This window comes from Gallus gallus, chromosome 1 (assembly GCF_016699485.2).
Source record: "Gallus gallus isolate bGalGal1 chromosome 1, bGalGal1.mat.broiler.GRCg7b, whole genome shotgun sequence".
Taxonomy (NCBI): Eukaryota; Metazoa; Chordata; class Aves; order Galliformes; family Phasianidae; genus Gallus; species Gallus gallus.
Window position 1 is genome coordinate 176,876,763 of NC_052532.1, and position 17,627 is coordinate 176,894,389.

Genomic DNA, 17,627 nt, shown 5'->3' on the forward strand with positions numbered 1-17,627 from the left:
GAAAAGTCACACCATAAAGTATTTATTAAGAAACAAAGGGGGCTTTTTTCTTCATTTGTAAGAAACACTTTAAATCGAGCGCCCTTTCAGAGGTTTAAAAGCTATATCAAACGTTAACATTGGTTTTACATTATTATACATGACATTAAAAAAAAAAAAAAACAGCACATCTCACAAACTTCCTCTTATTACAACTCGGGTCGCTTTTCCTTCCGTTGTAAATTATTTTCTACAGATTTAAATTTAACTTATTTATTTTTTTTAAACAAGTAAACAATATACAAAGAGTCACCTGAATGCCACGGGTCGCAGCAGGCGCCCTGGCAGGGGATGCCAACCAACCCACGAGGCCACCGGTCCCAGCACAGTGGGGTCAGAGCCACACTTCTGGGAGCTCAGTGCCTGGGGAGAGCCCGGCCAGTGCCAGCAGAGCTGCTACAAGTCACCCATTCACCTTCTGTGGTCACAAACGCTTCTCCCTTCTGCAGATGACTGTGTGTGCATGCGGTGCGTTTCCAGGCAAATCGTCGCATCTGGCGATGCTTCCACTCATCCACGTGGTTTGAAGAGAGGCATGCAGAAATAGCAGCGTCCGGTTATTGCTACGTACTGATGCAGTATCAGCCAAGGAACCCTCTGCCGGCTCTGCTCTGCTTGTCACCACCGCTCGCTTCAGGTTTTGCCCTTCCCACACAGTTGGCAGCGCTCGGCAGCACTTCTGGGGATGCTGAGCTGGCTGCTGCTGGAAGGGCCCGCAGCCGCAGGGCAGGCTCTGCCACCAGCCTGGTGGGTCAGTGTTTGGGGGTGAGGCTGACAGAGGCGCATGGAAACTGCAGCGTGAGGTCAGCTCTGAGGGCAGCCACTGTCCTGAAAGCAGTGCTGGTGGCAGGAGGAGCACACACCTCACACCCTGCTTGTAATATGAGTTCACAGAGAGAAAGCAAGCTGGTGCCAACCTCTACTGGTTCTCAGCCTAGAGGCAAAATCAAACCAAGAAGGCTTTCAAGTGCACTGGAAGTAAGAGCTGAGCAGTCAGTGCGCTCCTACATGATGCAACTCCTAGATAAATACCAGGGAAGCTCTCACAGGACCGAGCGCTGCATGGCAGCACACCCCACAACGCCACAGGAGCCGCAACCAGGAACTGAGCACACCATGGCTGCCCTGCCCGGCTCTGTCACTGTCTGTGAAGCAGTGGGAAATGTCACTACGAGACGGACGAGGAGAAAGAGAAAGGCTTTGTGAGCATCGTGCTCTCATTCTGTGTAACAAAGCTCTTCTGCGAACTAATTAGGCAAATGCTTCTGACCATGTCACACCTGAAGGGCACTTAAAGGCTGCGGCATTATCTCACAAGCACAGTGATATGAAATGCATATGCATTTCCAGCATAATCCTTCGCCACTGTAAATCATGCACAGGAATGAAAGCGTATCTGGAAACGTTAATTCAGCGGTATCATCCTACAGTTTCTGGCAACGGACCTCGATGAGAATAAACGGTTTATAAACACTGTCTGACATGCATGAGCCTTTCCAAATTATTTACAAGCGCTGTTCAGGGAGCCGCGTTCCAAAGAAGTATTTCTCCTCCGCTCAGTTCAGAAACTAAGAAGGCGCTGTGGCAGGCAGGCAGCTACACGGTGACCGCCGGGTACATCTTCTGCTCTCCGCCTGCATGCGGGTACGGAGACTGGATCTGCCGGTAGCCGCCCTGCAGCCCATCCAGGAACTGGGGCACGGGGGCGAGCGGCACCGCGTCGTGCGGGACGGCATAGCCCACGTAGGGCGGGTGCAGGAACTGGCCCTGGTGCGGCACGATTTGGGTGGCCTGCTGGCAGTTGAGCACCGAGAAGTTGGTGGGCATGTTGACGTAGACATTGTTCATGGTGCCCTCGGGCAGGCAGCAGTTGGTCTGCGAGCGGGTCGGGGGGGCGCGGGCCCCCGAATTGGCGCTGGAGCTGGAGCTGGCGGCAGTGCTGGACTGGCGCGAGGAGGAGCCGCGCGACGCACCCGTGCTGGCAATCATGGGGATGGTCTCCATCAGGCGGGCGCCGGCGGGAGCGTGGCTCTGCTGGGGTTCCTGCTTGGGCCGCAGGCAGCGGCAGCAGCAGGCGGCCACCAGCGAGCCCAGGATGATGAAGGCGACGAAGACGGAGCCGACAATGAGGAACGGCACGTAGATGGGCACTGCAATGGCAAGAAGAAGGTGGGCAATGGGATGCGAGCGGGACGGCCCCTCTGCCCCACAGCCAAACCGCCTCTGGGTCACGGCCCGACATTCGGGATGTGCCGTGGGGCAGCCAGAAGCAGGGCTGCAGCCCAATGAGCGTCCCGGGAGCAACCGTGGCACCTGACTGGACTGTGTCTCCAACCAGGAACACCCAGCAGGAGAGCAGAGCACCCAGCCTGAGCAGCGCCCCAGGAATGGGGCCAGGTGCTGGGGCAGCCCCAGGGACGGCCATCACTGCCCCACGCGTCAGCCCTGGCTCTGCCACCACATGGGCTGGGATGGGAACGGAGCAGCAGCGGTGACACGCAGTCCTGTGAGGGAAGCCCTTTGAGGGACCGGGAGTAACATGGGGACACAGCCTCCCTCCAGCACTCCCCAGCGCTCCCTATGAGCCTGGCTTTCACGTCACCACCAAAACCCATCCAGCTCCTCCCGAGAAGCCCTAACAGCTCCCCGTGAACGGGCTCAGAGCCAGACGCGGAGGCTGAACGAAGCTCTGCGCCTCGAGTGGGGCTGCAAGGGCTGCGCTGAGCTCGGCCGGTGACCCAAAGGCCGCGCTCCTCCCCCGTTTCTCCTGCAACCCCAACACGGCCGAACCCGCCAGGCTCGCACGGCACGACGCCCGCAGCGCCACGCGGCGCTCGGCTCCCGGCAGGTGCACGCACTTTGCGCTGCGCTGCGCACAACTTCGACAGCGAACCTGCCCCGCTCACAACATCGCTGCGGCGAGCCGCAACGGCAGCGGGCGCGCTGCAGAGCAACCGGGGCGTCTTTAGAGCAGCGATAGAAGGCTCAAACTGACCTCCGACGTCCCGCTGTGCTAAAAGCCGCCCGCAGCGGGGCTACGCGGGCTCGAACCCCCCGGAGGCGTCACGTCGCCTTCCCCCCACCGTGCGGCCCGTTCGCTTTTCCCCTCGGTTTACAGCCGGGCTGCGGCAACGGAGAGCAGCGGCAGCGCCGCACGCGCTCGGGACGCGGGAAGCGCCGTCCCTCCGCGCGCTCCGAGTCCCGGCGGACGGCCGACCGGAGATGAACGCAGCGCCCGCCTGAGGAAAGCGCGGCCCCGCCCCGCCCCCGCGAGCCGCCCCGGCCCTCACCTGCCGCCCCGTCGGGGCCGTCTCGGGGCCGGCCCTGCTCGCCGCCGCCCTGCCGCCGGTCGTTGTCGCAGCCGCCCTGGTCGAGGCGCGCCTCGGCGCTGGAGCAGCAGTAGCGCAGCGCGCAGCTGCCGCAGCAGATGGTGGCGTCGCCGCCGTCGAAGCGCTCGGGGCACTGGAAGCCGTCCCGCCAGCCGCCCTGCCCGTCCAGCCAGCCGTGGCAGTACTCTCCGCTGCCCGCCGCTCCCGCCGGCAGCAGCCAGCCCAGCGCGGCCAGCAGCAGCGAGCAGCGCCCGCCCCACATGGCGCTGGGTCAGAGCCCGCCCGCGCCGGGGCAGCGCCGCCCGCCCCCCGGACGCTCCCGCCGCCGCATGCCCGGGCCTCGCCCGCCGGGGTGCGGAGCCGGGCGGCAGCGCTGCTCCGCGCTCCGCTACGCCCCGCCCGCCGCCACGGCCCGGCCCGCGGCCGCCATGGGCGCGGGGACGCCGCGAGCCGCCACCCTCCGTGCGCCCCGTCCGGGCCCGCCGCTGGGCGGGGGGCGCCGCGCCCCGCCCTTATAGTGGAGGCCGCCGCCGCCCCCGCGCATGCGCTCGCGGCGGGACGGCCCCCGGCCCCCGCCCCGACGGCGCGGCCCCGGCCCGGCCCCTCGGCCCCGGCGGGAGCGGGGCGGCACCTGCGCCGCGCGGTGCGAGCGGCGGAGCCCGGAGGGGCGGCGGCCGGAGGGGGTGGGCGCGGCCGCGGCGGGCACGTATTGGTGCTTCCCGACTGCCCGAAGCGAGCGGGGCGTTCCCTGCGGTGCTGAAGTGTGGGGAAACTTGGCGCTCCCGTCCGTAGCGGCCGGCATCCCCCGGGGCGCAGGCGGCTCCTCGGCAGCAGCCCGCGGCACCGCCCGACCCGCGGAGCGCCGCTGCCGGCACCGCCTGGTTTGAGTTTGGGCCGCCCCTGCATTTTCACGATGAGAAACCCGCTTCGGTACCGGGCAGGCGCCCGCGTGCCCACAGCGCAGCGCTCGGCCGTCCCTCCCGGCTCCCCCAACAGCGCGGCGGGAAGCCTCGCTCTGCCCCATCCCGTCACCGCGAGCGCAGAGCTCGCTCCGCTCGTGCCGTGCGGCACCGCGATCTCCGGCGCTTTGAGGAGAGGCGGATTTCTTTCATTCTTAGCCGCCTCCTGTACGCGTCTGCGAGCCCAGCCGAGCTGCGCGGGCAGAGGGTGACTGAGCTCTAACCTGCCATCCCAGCGGCACACACGCCGAGCTCGCCACAGCGTGGCCGTGCTGCCCCCGTGTGACAACGGCGGGAACGGAGCGCCTCGGCCGCACTGCCGGCGCGGGGCGGAGCCCCGTATGCCGCCGCCGTGGAGCGGCACGGCTACACAGACCTGAGCGCGGCTGGAGAGCCCCGGCTGCTGCTCGGCCCGCGGCACTGCTTGCGTGGGGTGAAAACTTTAAAATACCCGTGTATTCGTGAGAGAAAGGCTTTCTTTTACTGGCTCTCATTTCCCGAGAAATAATTAGAACGAGTTGAGCCAAGGCAAATCTGACTAGAGAGTGAAGGCGGTAGGAGCAGCCCGGGCTGTGGTGACATGAAGCTCCGTCACCAGGCACTGGGCAACAACAGCCACCCCCACGCCGTCACCAGTAACACCAACACCTCCACTACCTCACAGCCAGCTCCAAAGGCACAGTTGCAGGAACCGAGGGCAGGAGGCAGCTGCAGCCCCAGCACAACACCAAGGCCAGCACCCACGCAGCTGAGGCCTTTGGGGCTGGTGAGCAGCCTGGTAGCGGTCAGTCCCTGTCACTCACCTATGGGCACGGCCCAGGTTCATCCGCCCTGGAGCCCTGCACGCTGTATGTAGGCCCAGCAGCTGCCGGTACAGGACAGGAGCTGCACCCAGAGCCAGGCAGGGGGCTAAAAGAGGTGCTGCTTGCCTCCCAAATTACTGCTGCTATAACCCAACTGCTCCAGGTACCAGCAAACAGAAATTACAGAAAGAAGGGAAGAATTGCTTCTCAGGGACTTGGTTGCCAAGAGAAGCTGTGGATGCCCCAGCGGTACTCAAGGCCAGGCTGGATAGGGCCTTGGGCAACCTGAGCTGGTGGGTGGCAGCCCTGCCCAGGGCTGGAGCTGCGTGGGCTGTAAGGTCCTTTCCAACATGAGCTATTCTATGACTCTATGACTGCACCAACCTTTTCCAGCCTGCTCCCTCCCAGCAACACGAGGCAAATGGACAATGCTGCCCTGTCACCAACTTACTTCAGTTGAAAGAAAAACCCCAGAAGTAAAGGAGCTTCCCCTCTTCACAGTGCTTTGGGCTGAGCAGAGAACGAAACATGAGCATTTTTAATCAAGTGAAGGCAGAGAAAACAGTCTCAAAGCTGAGCTTTAACTGTTGCTCACCTCATGATGCAGAGCCAGTCGGCAGCTTTGTGCCCACGGGCACAGCGCTGTGGAAGCAGCACCACCATGCAGGGCTGGCCCAGCTCCCCGCCTGCACAGTGAGATTGGTGGGTGCTAGGCAAGAGAAAAGTGCTCTTCCTCTTGGCTTAATGTGTGGGTTTGGGTTTTATGTTATTAGTGCAAATGAGCAGAAAATTAAAAATGCATAAAAGAGATTATAGATTAGGAGATTTTAGCATATTGCTTACAAAACTAGTTGAAGACTATATTTGCTTGCAGCATTGCTATTTTACTTAGCATCAAAAGTACAGATAGAACCTGGTCTGAGCTGTGTGAGCTCAGCCAGTGGCCAAGGCAGAGGATGGGCTCATCTGTGCTTTGGCAGTCTGAGGCACGCCAACACCCACCTGCTCCTACAGGGCTGTTCCTGGGGTGTGGGCAGTAAGCTGCAACTGTGGGGTTAAGCAGCGCAGTGTTAGTGGCAGTGAGTTGCTTTAGACAGCCATCAGTTTCCATAGCGAGCAGATGAAATAACAGTGGCCCCGACAGCCAGGAAGCGCTATCAGTGTTAACAGCATTAGATATCTTTGATGTTCAGTTTGGAGGAGCTGCTATTTAGCTACTTAACTATGGAGCTAATAGACCAGCTTCAGCTACCCAACTGTAAACAATTTATACTCTTTCTCCACCCAAGGTTTCATCCAACTGAAAGTGTAAAAAGTTTCTTGTCACTTTTTCCACCCCCGTAAGAGCTTACACCAGATAAACTGCTACTGAATTTTGAGTATTTAGCAAGGCTTTTCCTTTTACTATGAGCACACCCTACTGCCCAATCGAAACCTCATCATCCTGGCTCACTGTTGTGATTGGAACGGTCAAGCCCAAAAGCACACAGTGGTTCTGCAACACAGCACATTAAGGACACAGAGCCAACGAGGCACTTCTTGCCCAGGAGGCAGATATCAGCCTCTGATCAGAACAGGATTTTGGAGACAATTGCATGACATTTTACAAGGGTGCTGTCCTTGGGCTGCCCAAGCACGCGCTGTACATTGACACCTGCATCGAAAAGAAGAGGGAAAATTGATCAGTTTGAGTGCTCAGTTGAGCAAATCAGAAAAACACCTTTCGCCTGTTCAGCTATTGACCTGGTTAGAACAGGCATACGCTTTCCAAGTTTCTCCATGCAAGAGTTCGGCAGAGCTGACCTGCTGTCAGTTCTGTGCCTAATTTTGCAGAAGCTTCTAAACTGAAGCAGCTCAGAGTAAGCTAGAATTGCCTTACTTCTAAAAGGCTGGGGAAGGAAGGAGCATGCTGTTCTCTGGAAGAAGTTGTGAGGGCTAAAGCAACACTCACCTCCTCACTGCAGTGCTCCACAACTGCAGCACAGGGCCAGGAAGATGAGATTCCTGAGGCTGAGTAAGAAAGCAGTGAGTAACAAACCTCACAGCAACACAGCCAGGTCAGTCACACAGATTGCTCAAATACTTGTGAAGAAGAACAAAACCCTACTGCCTTACAGAAAGGTGCAAGAAAACGTGAGTGACCTGGAAACAAAAGGTGAGGCTGCACAAGTGTGCCTGTAGGAGCTTTGTGGGGCTGTATGAAAGTGGCCGTCTCCTGCCACCTGGTGAAAGCAGCATTCTCTAACAGAGCTATTGGAATCCCATCGGGAAACCCTTAGGGTTGTTTTTTTCCCCACCTAGAAAATTGAACTGCTACAGCCATCCGTTTCTACCAACTAAATGCAACATTTAACCAATACAAAAGTGCACATTGCAAACTCAGTTGATTTAGGAGCACAAAATACCAGCACTGAGCTCAGAAGTGATCCCAACACAAACTGAAATCGGCCGTCCCATCGACAGCAGGAAACCTCACTCTCTTTACCCCGCCACCTCGTGCTCCTTCCCAGCAACATAGCTGCCCAGGTAAGTGGGAGGCTCCGGGCCATGGCAGCACTCTGCCTCACCGCCTTCCCAAGCCCAGCCTGGGATGTCCACAGGTTGTGCAGCCCTACTGCTCGGTATGCAGAGCTAGCAGTGCCTGCAGGCAGTCACCACACGCTCTCAAGGTACAGGGCAGGGGAAGATAGGAACAGCCAACCAGCACAATCCCAGCAGTTATGATGCACAATTTAATGCTAGAAATTCATTTATTGCCTTCCTCCCCCACCCCCTCTGTTATATACCTGAATTAGAGTTCTCAGAAAACAAACTTTTATAGTGCATAATGTATTTGCATGCTACAGCACAGATGCATCTTCCTATATGGTTACTCCCAATTTCTCATTAAACCCTGCACATTACTGCTTGTTTACCCTCTGCTGAGGCATTCCAGGTACCAGCACAAACAACAGGTAACAGATGACTTAACAGACTCCGGATTACTGCTGTTAATAGGTGAGGACTGGGAAGGGAAAAAAAACAAATTATCGCCAGTGTCAAAGAGGAAAAGGCCTTAGCCTAAGGTTCAGCACATGAAGAACATAGTTGGAATGGGCATGCCAAGATCTGAATTTCAGAGACCTGTGTTGGGGAAGATGCATGAAGTCTTTCCCAGCTCCCCCATTTCAACCTCCTCCCTCCTAAGCAAAAAGAAAACAGTAGATGTGTGGTAGGCAGCACACAGCCAGCTTGCCAGGAACACAGGCAGATATGGGTGTACAGGTTCTGAGACGATGGGCCAGGAAGAGGTTCACAATGCAAGCAAACTGAGGTGTAACTCTGTAATACCTCCTCTTGCAGATTTGCAGTGAGAATAGTGGAAGAGCCAAGGTCCTTCTGGTCGAAGAGCCCACATAAATCAGTTCACACCACAGCTGTACAAGGTCTTAACAGATAAAGAGAATCACATCCCACATCCATCCCACTTCAAACTTTCCTTCCTGAAAGAGCAAACTCCAGACTTAATTTCATTCCACTGTAAGTATAGGTCAGCTTCTTAACATGCCTTGTAGAAAACTATGCCATTCCTGGAGTGCATTTGTGTTTTGCACAATAATTGTATTGCACTGATATTTGAAACATGTGCCATGCTGAACCATGAAAGTCATGGTTAAGTTCACAAAGTCACATTCTGAGAAGGTAATTATTTCAAATCCAATTTCAACCACTTTAGTTTGTACTACAGCATGCAATTATTCCATTCTGTAATCACTTCTCCACCTAGGCTGGAATTAAGGATACAGCTGCCTTAATGTGAAGAGAAACAGAATACAGATACACAAGAGGCTCAGACTGCTTTAGAACTGACAGAAGACCTACCCAGTGCTATGTTACAGCATGGCCCAGCTTCATATAGCTCAGTATGAAGAGACTCCAGACAACAACCACAACCATTCCCTCCCTGCCTGGCCGTCCCTTTCACTACAGGGATCAAGGCCTTAACTTCAGCAGGGAAAAAAACCCCATAGAATTCTACATATTAGCTGATGATGGTTTTGTTTGTCCTTCACAGCATAGGAAGACAACAGGAAATGACCTTTCAAATAGGCAAATATGTATTACAAGGATCACAGCATTTGTTTTATTGTTCGCACAATGGTAAGTTGCACATATGGACAAAGGGTACATACTTTGAATTAGTTTCACAAATTAATACATTACAAGTCCAGTGGTTTAACATCAGTTATTAAAAAAGCAATAACAAAAGAATAAAAACATTGTGGTTTTGACTGCAGCCCAATGTAAGTTTTTAAAAAGGCGAAATCAAAACAAATTTCAGTTTTCCCAACCATGAGAAACACACACTGAATTCCTAAGGGGCCGCTCGCGGAGGTGCTATAACATACAAGTGTACAAAAGCCAGGAGTTCTGTGCTCAGTTCCTCTGAATTCTGCCAGATCAACTGATAAACATCTGTCCAAAAGCAACCACTGCAGACATCACTTCCAAAACATACAAAATGGTAATAACACTTCAATAACTGAAAGCAAATAACTCTATGTTTAAAAAAAAACAACCCTTATGCACTTTAACTGTTCGAGAAAAAAAGGTGCTTTTGATATGTGATAGTGAATGTTCATTTGATGCATCTTATACACAGAAAGCAACACTCAAATCCAAAGTTCCACATTCACACTTCAACTCACATAAGGCAGTACGTACCTCCTTAGGATGCTTTCCAAATGTTTCTAGCACACACTGAATTGGAAATGCAGCACAGGCAGCTATGATGTAATGCGCAGGATTCATACTCTGCTTTTGCAGTAGCTTAACCTTCAAATTACATCATTTTTCTCAATTCTTCAGCAGCAACTTACTTTATTATAGCTCATATTGAAAGCAGATATACAACTGCTCTCATGTCTGTGCTAGTAGCACTGACTAGAAGCAGCTAGTGCATCAGCTCTCATTTGTAACAGTTAATTCCAATCATGGCTACAATGGTACAACCTACCCCCCCTCTCCAGCTGCAGGGAAGAGCTCACGCAGGTTGACAGCTCTGCTTGCAAGCACACCTTGTGGAATCCTGAAACCCTGCAACATCCTGCTGTGCAGCTGAAGAAAAAACAGTTTGGGAACATATGCTAGGAAATGTCTGAGTCAAGATCTCAGCTTCTTCTTTAAGAACTGGTTGAGAAATGGCTAAAATAAAAGGTTCACACACCGCATCCACTAAACACTGCATACAAAACTCCATGAGATAGTAAACGTTGTCCTTCAGCTGGTCTTAAGCAACAAAACACGAGAAGCAATGACAACAGCCTGGGAGCCACCGTTTGAAATCCACAGAATGCCAAGATGTGGAACCACAGAGCAACGTGGACGAACAGAACACAAAGTAAAGGAGACCTGTCTGTGGGGAAAGGTTTGCACACCTGGTTTTATTTTATACATATACACACACACTGATGTGTGCGCTGTACTGTATATATTTACATCCATATACACAGAAACACCCTGAAGTAGATTTAAAGGCCATATCCAGGAACAGAAGATATGAACTCTAGTATCTGTACTAGAATATACTTTATCTGTACAAAAAACAAATATGCATATATTCATATGGTATAAAGCTTATTAACAAAAAATATTCTGCTACTAACATTAGTTTAAATAGATGGTTTTACAAGAATCTTTAATAATGCAGTATAGAACATTTCTAAAACTAGGGCCAAAAATAAAAATACATAAACGGGTTTATATTCACAAGAAAATAGCTGTTCAGTATGATTCATTTTGTGTTTCAGACTAGGGAAAAGTAGCAACTTTTTTTTATTTTTATTTTTTATAAATCTCACGGGATGTAATTTAATCAATGCATCAATCTAGAAAAATAGACTTCTCAGATGAACAAAGTTGGTTCACTTTCACTTCCCTAAGAGGGGTGCCTATCTCTTCCCTCGCTTATTTCCAGCTGGAGGTTTCTTCAGCTGAAGAAGTTGCCCTCCTGTCCCAAAGCCTGCAGATGCAGGATTAGACACCCCGAACGTCAAGCCAGCTGATGCTGTGATGCCAGGATTGCTGAAGTTAAACCCAGACGTAGTCGAGCTGCCAAAGCCTTATGAAGGAGGGAAAAAATATTTTAAAACACAGGTTACATCAGGATTGCAAATTTGTTTCTGCTTGGAGCTGTGAGCATCAGCTACTTTATTACTGTATTTGTAGTATTTTATACCAATGTGTATCTACAACAGTATGTCATGTTGCTACTACATGGACTTGCTATGTTAGTTGGGATATTACAACTCTAACACAGTCTACTTCAGTGATTGTAAGCAATTCTAATCTTAGATCACAGCCTATTTACAACACCACTATTTGCATCAAAGTGGCAGCCACAAGTCCCTCTGAAACTGCACAGTAATTATAGTACCATAACCCCCACCCCAGGCTCCCAGCACTGCATATTTAGATACATAACATGTATAAAGCAGGGTAGGGAGGGAAGGCACAGGTACAAGCAGACCATGAGCCTCACTTCACCTCACAGCAAGTTAATGGCAAAGCTGGAAACAGAGCCCCCTGCCCTACTGACTAGGCTGCCTTTCCCTGTCCTCACAACATAAGTGGCACAGACCCTGCATTAAATAAGAGGTAGGAAAGCTTCAAAATCTCTGCCAAATTCCTGGTATCTGAAAACACCCTTTATGACTTGTAAGCAAAGCTCTGGAAAAACTGAATGAATAGGTGAGCAAGTTTTGCTGTTGCTTATAAAAAGGGAGGGTGGGGTTACAAAAAAAAAATTCCATTTGGTTGAGCTGCAAAGCAACATCAGCTGAAGAAAATCCATCCACCATTTTCAGCAACAGTAACACCACATCACTTTACTTTCTTTTTTGAAGTATAACCAACTTGATAATACTTGAAAGAGAGAACTGGAAGACATGTTTTCCAAGTACTGATTAATAAGTTCATAACTCTTTCATTCTCTCAAGAAACCAAATCACAGACAATCACACAACACCAAGTATGACACGTGCAAGTTAAGATTTTAAGTAGCTTTATACAAGTTGCACATGTTAATTATTAAAACATTAGAAAAACAAGACTGATTCACAAAAGAGTTTGTTCTTAATAAGCATTAATTTCACCAGTTCTCTGGCAGAGAGTAAAAGCAATCCTTTATTCATATCAGTATCATCAGCTGAATGTCTTCATCATCTTTAAAGCCAAGAAATTAAAACCCAACTGGTTTTCTCAACATAATCTCAAGTTGCTCGCATGAGCCTGATGTCTTCCGTTCTCTCACTTTGCTCTTGGTCTCATGCTTCGGAAACATTGCAAAATCTAAGGTGAAATTCTCCCTCCTGTAAGGTCTGATCTGGATCAGACAATCACGCTACAATAACTCATCTTGTTGTCAAGGGAAAAACTAAGCCATTACTGACATTATGGTAACTGCAGTCCTGCAGCATACACTTGCCTGTGCACAACTCACTGTGTAATAAGTACGTGCATCTCAAGTATGTCTAATGATATTGTTTATTTGGGTTTCTCCTAAACCTCCTGGACTAATCTGTCTCTCATCCTAGAAGGTAAAGGGTGAAGCAGATCCTTCCATTTTCCTGTTAATTCTGAATACTACGTAAGAGTTCAAAAGAATAAATCGGTTTTTCAACTGGAAATCCCATGAATGAAAAAAGTCTTTAATAAGATGAGTTGTTCTTTGTAAGTTAATTTTTTTACTTCAAGTACAAAGCTGAGATAGCACATAAGTATTGGTTTCTATAGAACAGATCATGTGTACAATTCATAGTAAAGTTGTACGTGATCCACAGTGCCAGGAGTAAAGTGCATGTGAACTACCTCCATGCAGCTGCTTTTGGATGCAGGGCTTACTTTGAACAACAAAGTGAAGGCAATATGAACTTTGAGTAATGTTGTAAAAAGAAAGATGCGTGTGATAGGCAACTGAGAAGATGTTTGTTAATGTCCCTATGACCCAGGAAGTAGTAGCTATACGAGTGCTATTTAGGACAGCCACAGAAGTGTAGAAAGGTCAAAGGGAAATTAATCTAAAAGGCTACTTAGAAGTTCTTTTAACAGCTTTTTTCCTCTTACACAGAATATTCAAAGGAAAATCTTTAGAAATCAACTTTCAACAAGACATACATGAAGTTTTAGAGGGATGAGTTACACACAGTCTTGAATCATAGCTACAACATGATCAATAACTTCTTGGTTGAAATTAACATTACTTATGTATCAACAATTCCTTTCAGGAAGTGAACGACCACCTGCCCTTTGGAGGCACAAACTTAGCATCAACCTTAAGGACCTTAGAGTACACTCTGCTCATTGGGCATCTGCACCTCTGCTTCATAGAAGTTGGAAAAGACCTTCAAGACAATCAAGCTCAACCATCAACCTGGCCTAAGTCCCATCACACACACTCAAGCAACTCAAACTTCAGGCAAACCCTTCAGAGAGGTAAGACAAAAGATACAAGCTTTCTCATAACAGGTTGTGGTAATTTGTTGTTCTTGTTTGTTTCAGTGCTACGGGGATAACCAGCAGTTCAGCAGATGTCAAAAGCAATCTCCTCCTCCCTCCATATCACAATAGGTACTCTAATTCAAAATGGATTTCCAGCACAGCTCTGGCTGATTTACTAAAGCCTCTGTTACATAATTGGCTCATGGCTACATATTGATTACACATAGGTTCAATTTCCAACAGTAGAAGCATGTCCTTCTATGATCCCATTCAATCGCCTCTTGTACCATCTTATTGACACTGCTATTCTTCACTACAGATTTCCAACTCAGATTTAAAAGCATGCTTAGTATCTCAGCTTTCACACCCTCTCCCCCACAGTATTATCTCTAAAAATTCAGTGGTGTTTTCTTTTCTCTCCTTCTCTCATCAGTTTGGGAGTCAATGCTCTCAGCAACGCTCCACTTAAATCAGTCGTTTTGGTTGCCATTAGATAAATAAGGAGTTAGGAATTAAGATGGACTTTTCATTAGGAGTAGGCTTTTCACAATGGAAGGAAGCTCTGCCTGCATTTCAGAGAGAAATATCAAACAATTGCTTCATCGCACAGTTGCATACACTAAAGGAGTTCACAGAATGGCTTGGGTTAAGAGACCTTAGAGATCCAGTTTCAACCCCCTGCCATGGACAGGGCTGCTACCCACCAGCTCAGGCTGCCCAGGGTGCCATCCAGCCTGGCCTTGAGCACCTCCCCGAATGGGGAACCCACAGCTCCTCTGGGCAGCTGTGCCACGCCACCCACTGAGTAAAAAAATTCCCCAGCATCTAATCCAGATCTACCCTCTTTTTGTTTTAAACCATTCTCCCTTGACCTAGCACTATCTGCCCGTGTAAAAAAAAAAAGTCAGTCTCCCTCCTTGTTATAAGCTCCCTTCAAATACTGGAAGGCTGTAATGAGGTCTTCCTGGAGCCTTGTCTTCTCCAGGCTGAACAAGCCTAACTCCCTGAATCTTTATTCATAGGAGAGGTGCTCCAGCCCTCTGATCATCTTTGCAGCCCTCTTCTTGACCTGCACCAGCAGCTTTGCATCCTTCTTGTACTGGGCCTGGACACAGTACTGAAGGTGATTCCTCGTAAGGACTGAGTAGAAAGGGACAATCCCCTACTTCTCCCTGCTGGCCACCCCTCTTTTGATGCAGTCCGGGATAAAATGGGCCTTTCAGGCCAGAAGCACACACTGCTGGCTCATGTCCAGCCTTTTGTGCACCAGAATTCCCAAGACTTTCTCTGTAGGGCTGCTCTCAGGGAGTTTTCTCCCAGCCTGTACACATGCCTGAGATTGCCTCAACCCCACTGCAGCACCTTTTGCACTTGGCCTTGCTGAATCTCATTAGGTTCATGTGGGACCATTTTTCAAGTTTGTCCAGGTCCCTCTGGACTGCATCCCTTCCTTCTATTGTATCAACTGCACCACTTGGATTGGTATCATCAGCAAACTTTAAGTGCAGAGTCCCACTCCTGACAGACTGATATTGAATTGAGAGAAGACTACTGCACTGCCTTTCACCTACTGACATACTGGATACAGAGACTGCTCCTGGACTGAACTCAATCTGCTATGAAAAGTTGCTTATATACTTTCATAGCACAAAGTTTTCTTCAAAAACCCAAACTGAAAATGAGAAAAACAGTAATATTACTGGAAAAAAAAAATCAAAGTTTTATAACAAATGTATGCAACTCAAGCACTCATGAAGACCTCTAATCTTCATTCTAAACTAAGAACAAACTGATGGAAAACACACAGAGGAGAGCTGAGGCATTACCTAAGCAACCCACGATAGGATAACAGAACACTTCCATACTACTTGGGCAAAACAGCAAAGTGCTCACATCTGAACAAAAGCAGTAACATCAGTATACCCATACATGTCACCTCCTCCCCCATCTCTCAACTGTTTCTGATTTTTTTCTTTTCAACAACATAAAACTACCTTATGGTGGGTAATAAAATATTCTTGTTTCAGGGTTCTGGAAATGTTACTTATGAAATAGGACATACAAGCTAAAAAAAACCACTACTAGCCTTACACATCATTTATACACACACTAAGTAAAAAGTTTATGCAATCCAGAAACTATACATCAAAGTTTTGGACACAAAAAGGTAAAAGTTAACGTACTTCAGGGTAACCGAACCGCCATGGAATTTTCTACTCCATGATCCCCATCTAGATGAGGATTTTCATGAAAACTATTTTAGAAAGTACAAAATAAGAATTACATTTAAATCCTTAATGTTTCTGGTTACCACCCTGTATCTGTGACTTGAGATAGCTGAAAACAATATGGCAGTCTGGTCTGGTGGTTGGTGACCCTGCACACAGCAGGGGGTTGAAACTCAATGATCATTGTGGTCCTTTTCAACCCAGGCCATTCTAGCATTCTACGAATTATAATCTTGTGTCCAACTCACGCTGCTAAAAAGAAACTGCAATATTACTTGAAAGCATTATGAACAGAAATGTAATCAGTGCAGGTCTTGACTTGTTTGATATTAAAAAAGATTTAAAAAAGGCTGATGCTTTGCGTGCTGCAAAGTCAGATCTACCAGAAATACACTGGGGCGTTATACCTTCATTCTGCTGTACAGCCAGATCAGTGAACTATCCCCACCTTATGACACAAAACTTAATAGGCCTCTGAAGTACCTTTTACAGAATGATCCAATATCAACCAAGAAAATAAAAATTCATGGGAACTGAGAAGATGCTGGTCCAAGTTGATATACTGGGCAGTTACTAATAAATAGCAGCCATTATGATATTATTATTACAATAATAGCAGTTAAAGCTTCTTTTTGAAAAGCAATCATACTACTAAAATCTGATTGCTGGAGACATGATGCTCCTTCAGTCCATCACTGCAGAAAGGCTAATGAGCTACATAATTCAAAAACAAGCTCCAATTTCAGTAGTAAATAGAGATGCAAGCTACAGGAATGCCTCCAAGATTTCAGCTATCTGAATTACATATCTACATCCATACTTTCATTTTCTCATCACCAACAAAATAAAACAAAGTAGTGAGATGATGCTGACACGATTAGTTCAATTGTCAGAGAAATATTTTCATTTCAAAATAATGAATGGATGAATTACACGCATACGGAAAGATACCCATACTTTGCTATTCAGAATATATAGGATAAGAAAAAAAACAGTTTTAAGGAAGCCTTCCAGACATCTGTAAAACTTCTACTTTATTTTTAAATACAGGAAGTGGAATTATTGGTATATTTGTCACTAATTTATGCATTAATTTCAATAACTCAGCAACAGTATAGCCTACGCGTTCAGGCAGTAACTGCATTTCTATGCCGCAGATTGCATCTGATTCAATGTGATGCATCTGTTCTCCTCCAGTTTTGACAGACACCATTAAATGAAAAAACTCTCACTTGATACTTGAATTAAATAAACAAACCAACCAACCTGCACTTAGACTTCCTGATGGTTTACTTGTTGTTCCAAACCCAAATGACGATGCTCCTGTGGCACTGCTTCCAAAGGCAGAGCTACTTCCAAATCCTAGCAGAACAGTAAAGACACACAACAAAAAAATTATAGGCACAGCAATTAAGGACATGCAGATTTGGGCAAGTATTCGAAAAACAAACAGTTTTTAAGCATTATTTGGTAAAGAAATATTCCCAAGGCTACCACCATGGGGGTATCTTATTCTCAACATAGCGTTGCTTTCAATAAGAAAACAGTGCAAACAGGAAAGCCTTGAAGAAAAGCATTTCCTTCAAAATACAAAACTGAATAAAACAAGCTATAAATGACTACGAGTGAAATATCTGACTTCACCAAATTGCTAATGAATTGCTGTTAAATCAGCAAGAAAACATCGTAACAAATGAGCCAAAAGTAAGAAAATTCAGACAAGTTATGTGACTTCTATTGCAGAAAGCTGTAATTTTCATCCACTACTCCAACAGAAAAACTCCCTGGGCT

The 17,627-nt window shown here is 48.5% G+C and overlaps 2 protein-coding genes across 7 annotated transcripts in view; both read right to left on the reverse strand.

Annotated features, from left to right (window-relative positions):
- On the reverse strand, positions 1 to 3,855 carry SHISA2 (shisa family member 2). Its single transcript, NM_204501.2, has 2 exons — positions 3,330 to 3,855; positions 1 to 2,189 (listed from the first exon to the last, which is right to left on the reverse strand). The coding sequence occupies exons 1-2, from the start codon at positions 3,628 to 3,630 to the stop codon at positions 1,636 to 1,638; spliced, it is 855 nt and encodes a 284-aa protein (NP_989832.2). The 5' UTR covers positions 3,631 to 3,855; the 3' UTR covers positions 1 to 1,635.
- A 2,648-nt stretch (positions 3,856 to 6,503) lies between these two features.
- The window catches only part of NUP58 (nucleoporin 58), a 39,990-nt gene continuing 28,866 nt past the window's right edge, over positions 6,504 to 17,627 (reverse strand). For 4 of the 6 annotated variants that reach the window (XM_040700148.2, NM_001030829.2, XM_015278013.3 and 1 more), the window contains 2 exons: positions 17,103 to 17,198; positions 9,227 to 11,230 (listed from right to left, as the gene is read on the reverse strand). In XM_040700148.2, the coding sequence (XP_040556082.1) occupies positions 11,061 to 11,230; positions 17,103 to 17,198 (266 nt within the window). In that variant the 3' untranslated portion in view covers positions 9,227 to 11,060. Of the gene's footprint in view, positions 6,785 to 9,226; positions 11,231 to 17,102; positions 17,199 to 17,627 lie in introns of those variants that run through there. The other 2 variants (XM_040700150.1, XM_015278007.3) reach the window with 1 other exon arrangement.

What these genes read in the sequence shown, in the direction of transcription:
- SHISA2 (NM_204501.2), bottom strand. Translation starts at nt 3,630, where the DNA reads ATGTGGGGCGGGCGCTGCTCGCTGCTGCTGGCCGCGCTGGGCTGGCTG. An exon ending in CGGCCCCGACGGGGCGGCAG is followed by an intron (nt 2,190 to 3,329) that starts GTGAGGGCCGGG and finishes TTGCCATTGCAG; the next exon opens with TGCCCATCTACGTGCCGTTC.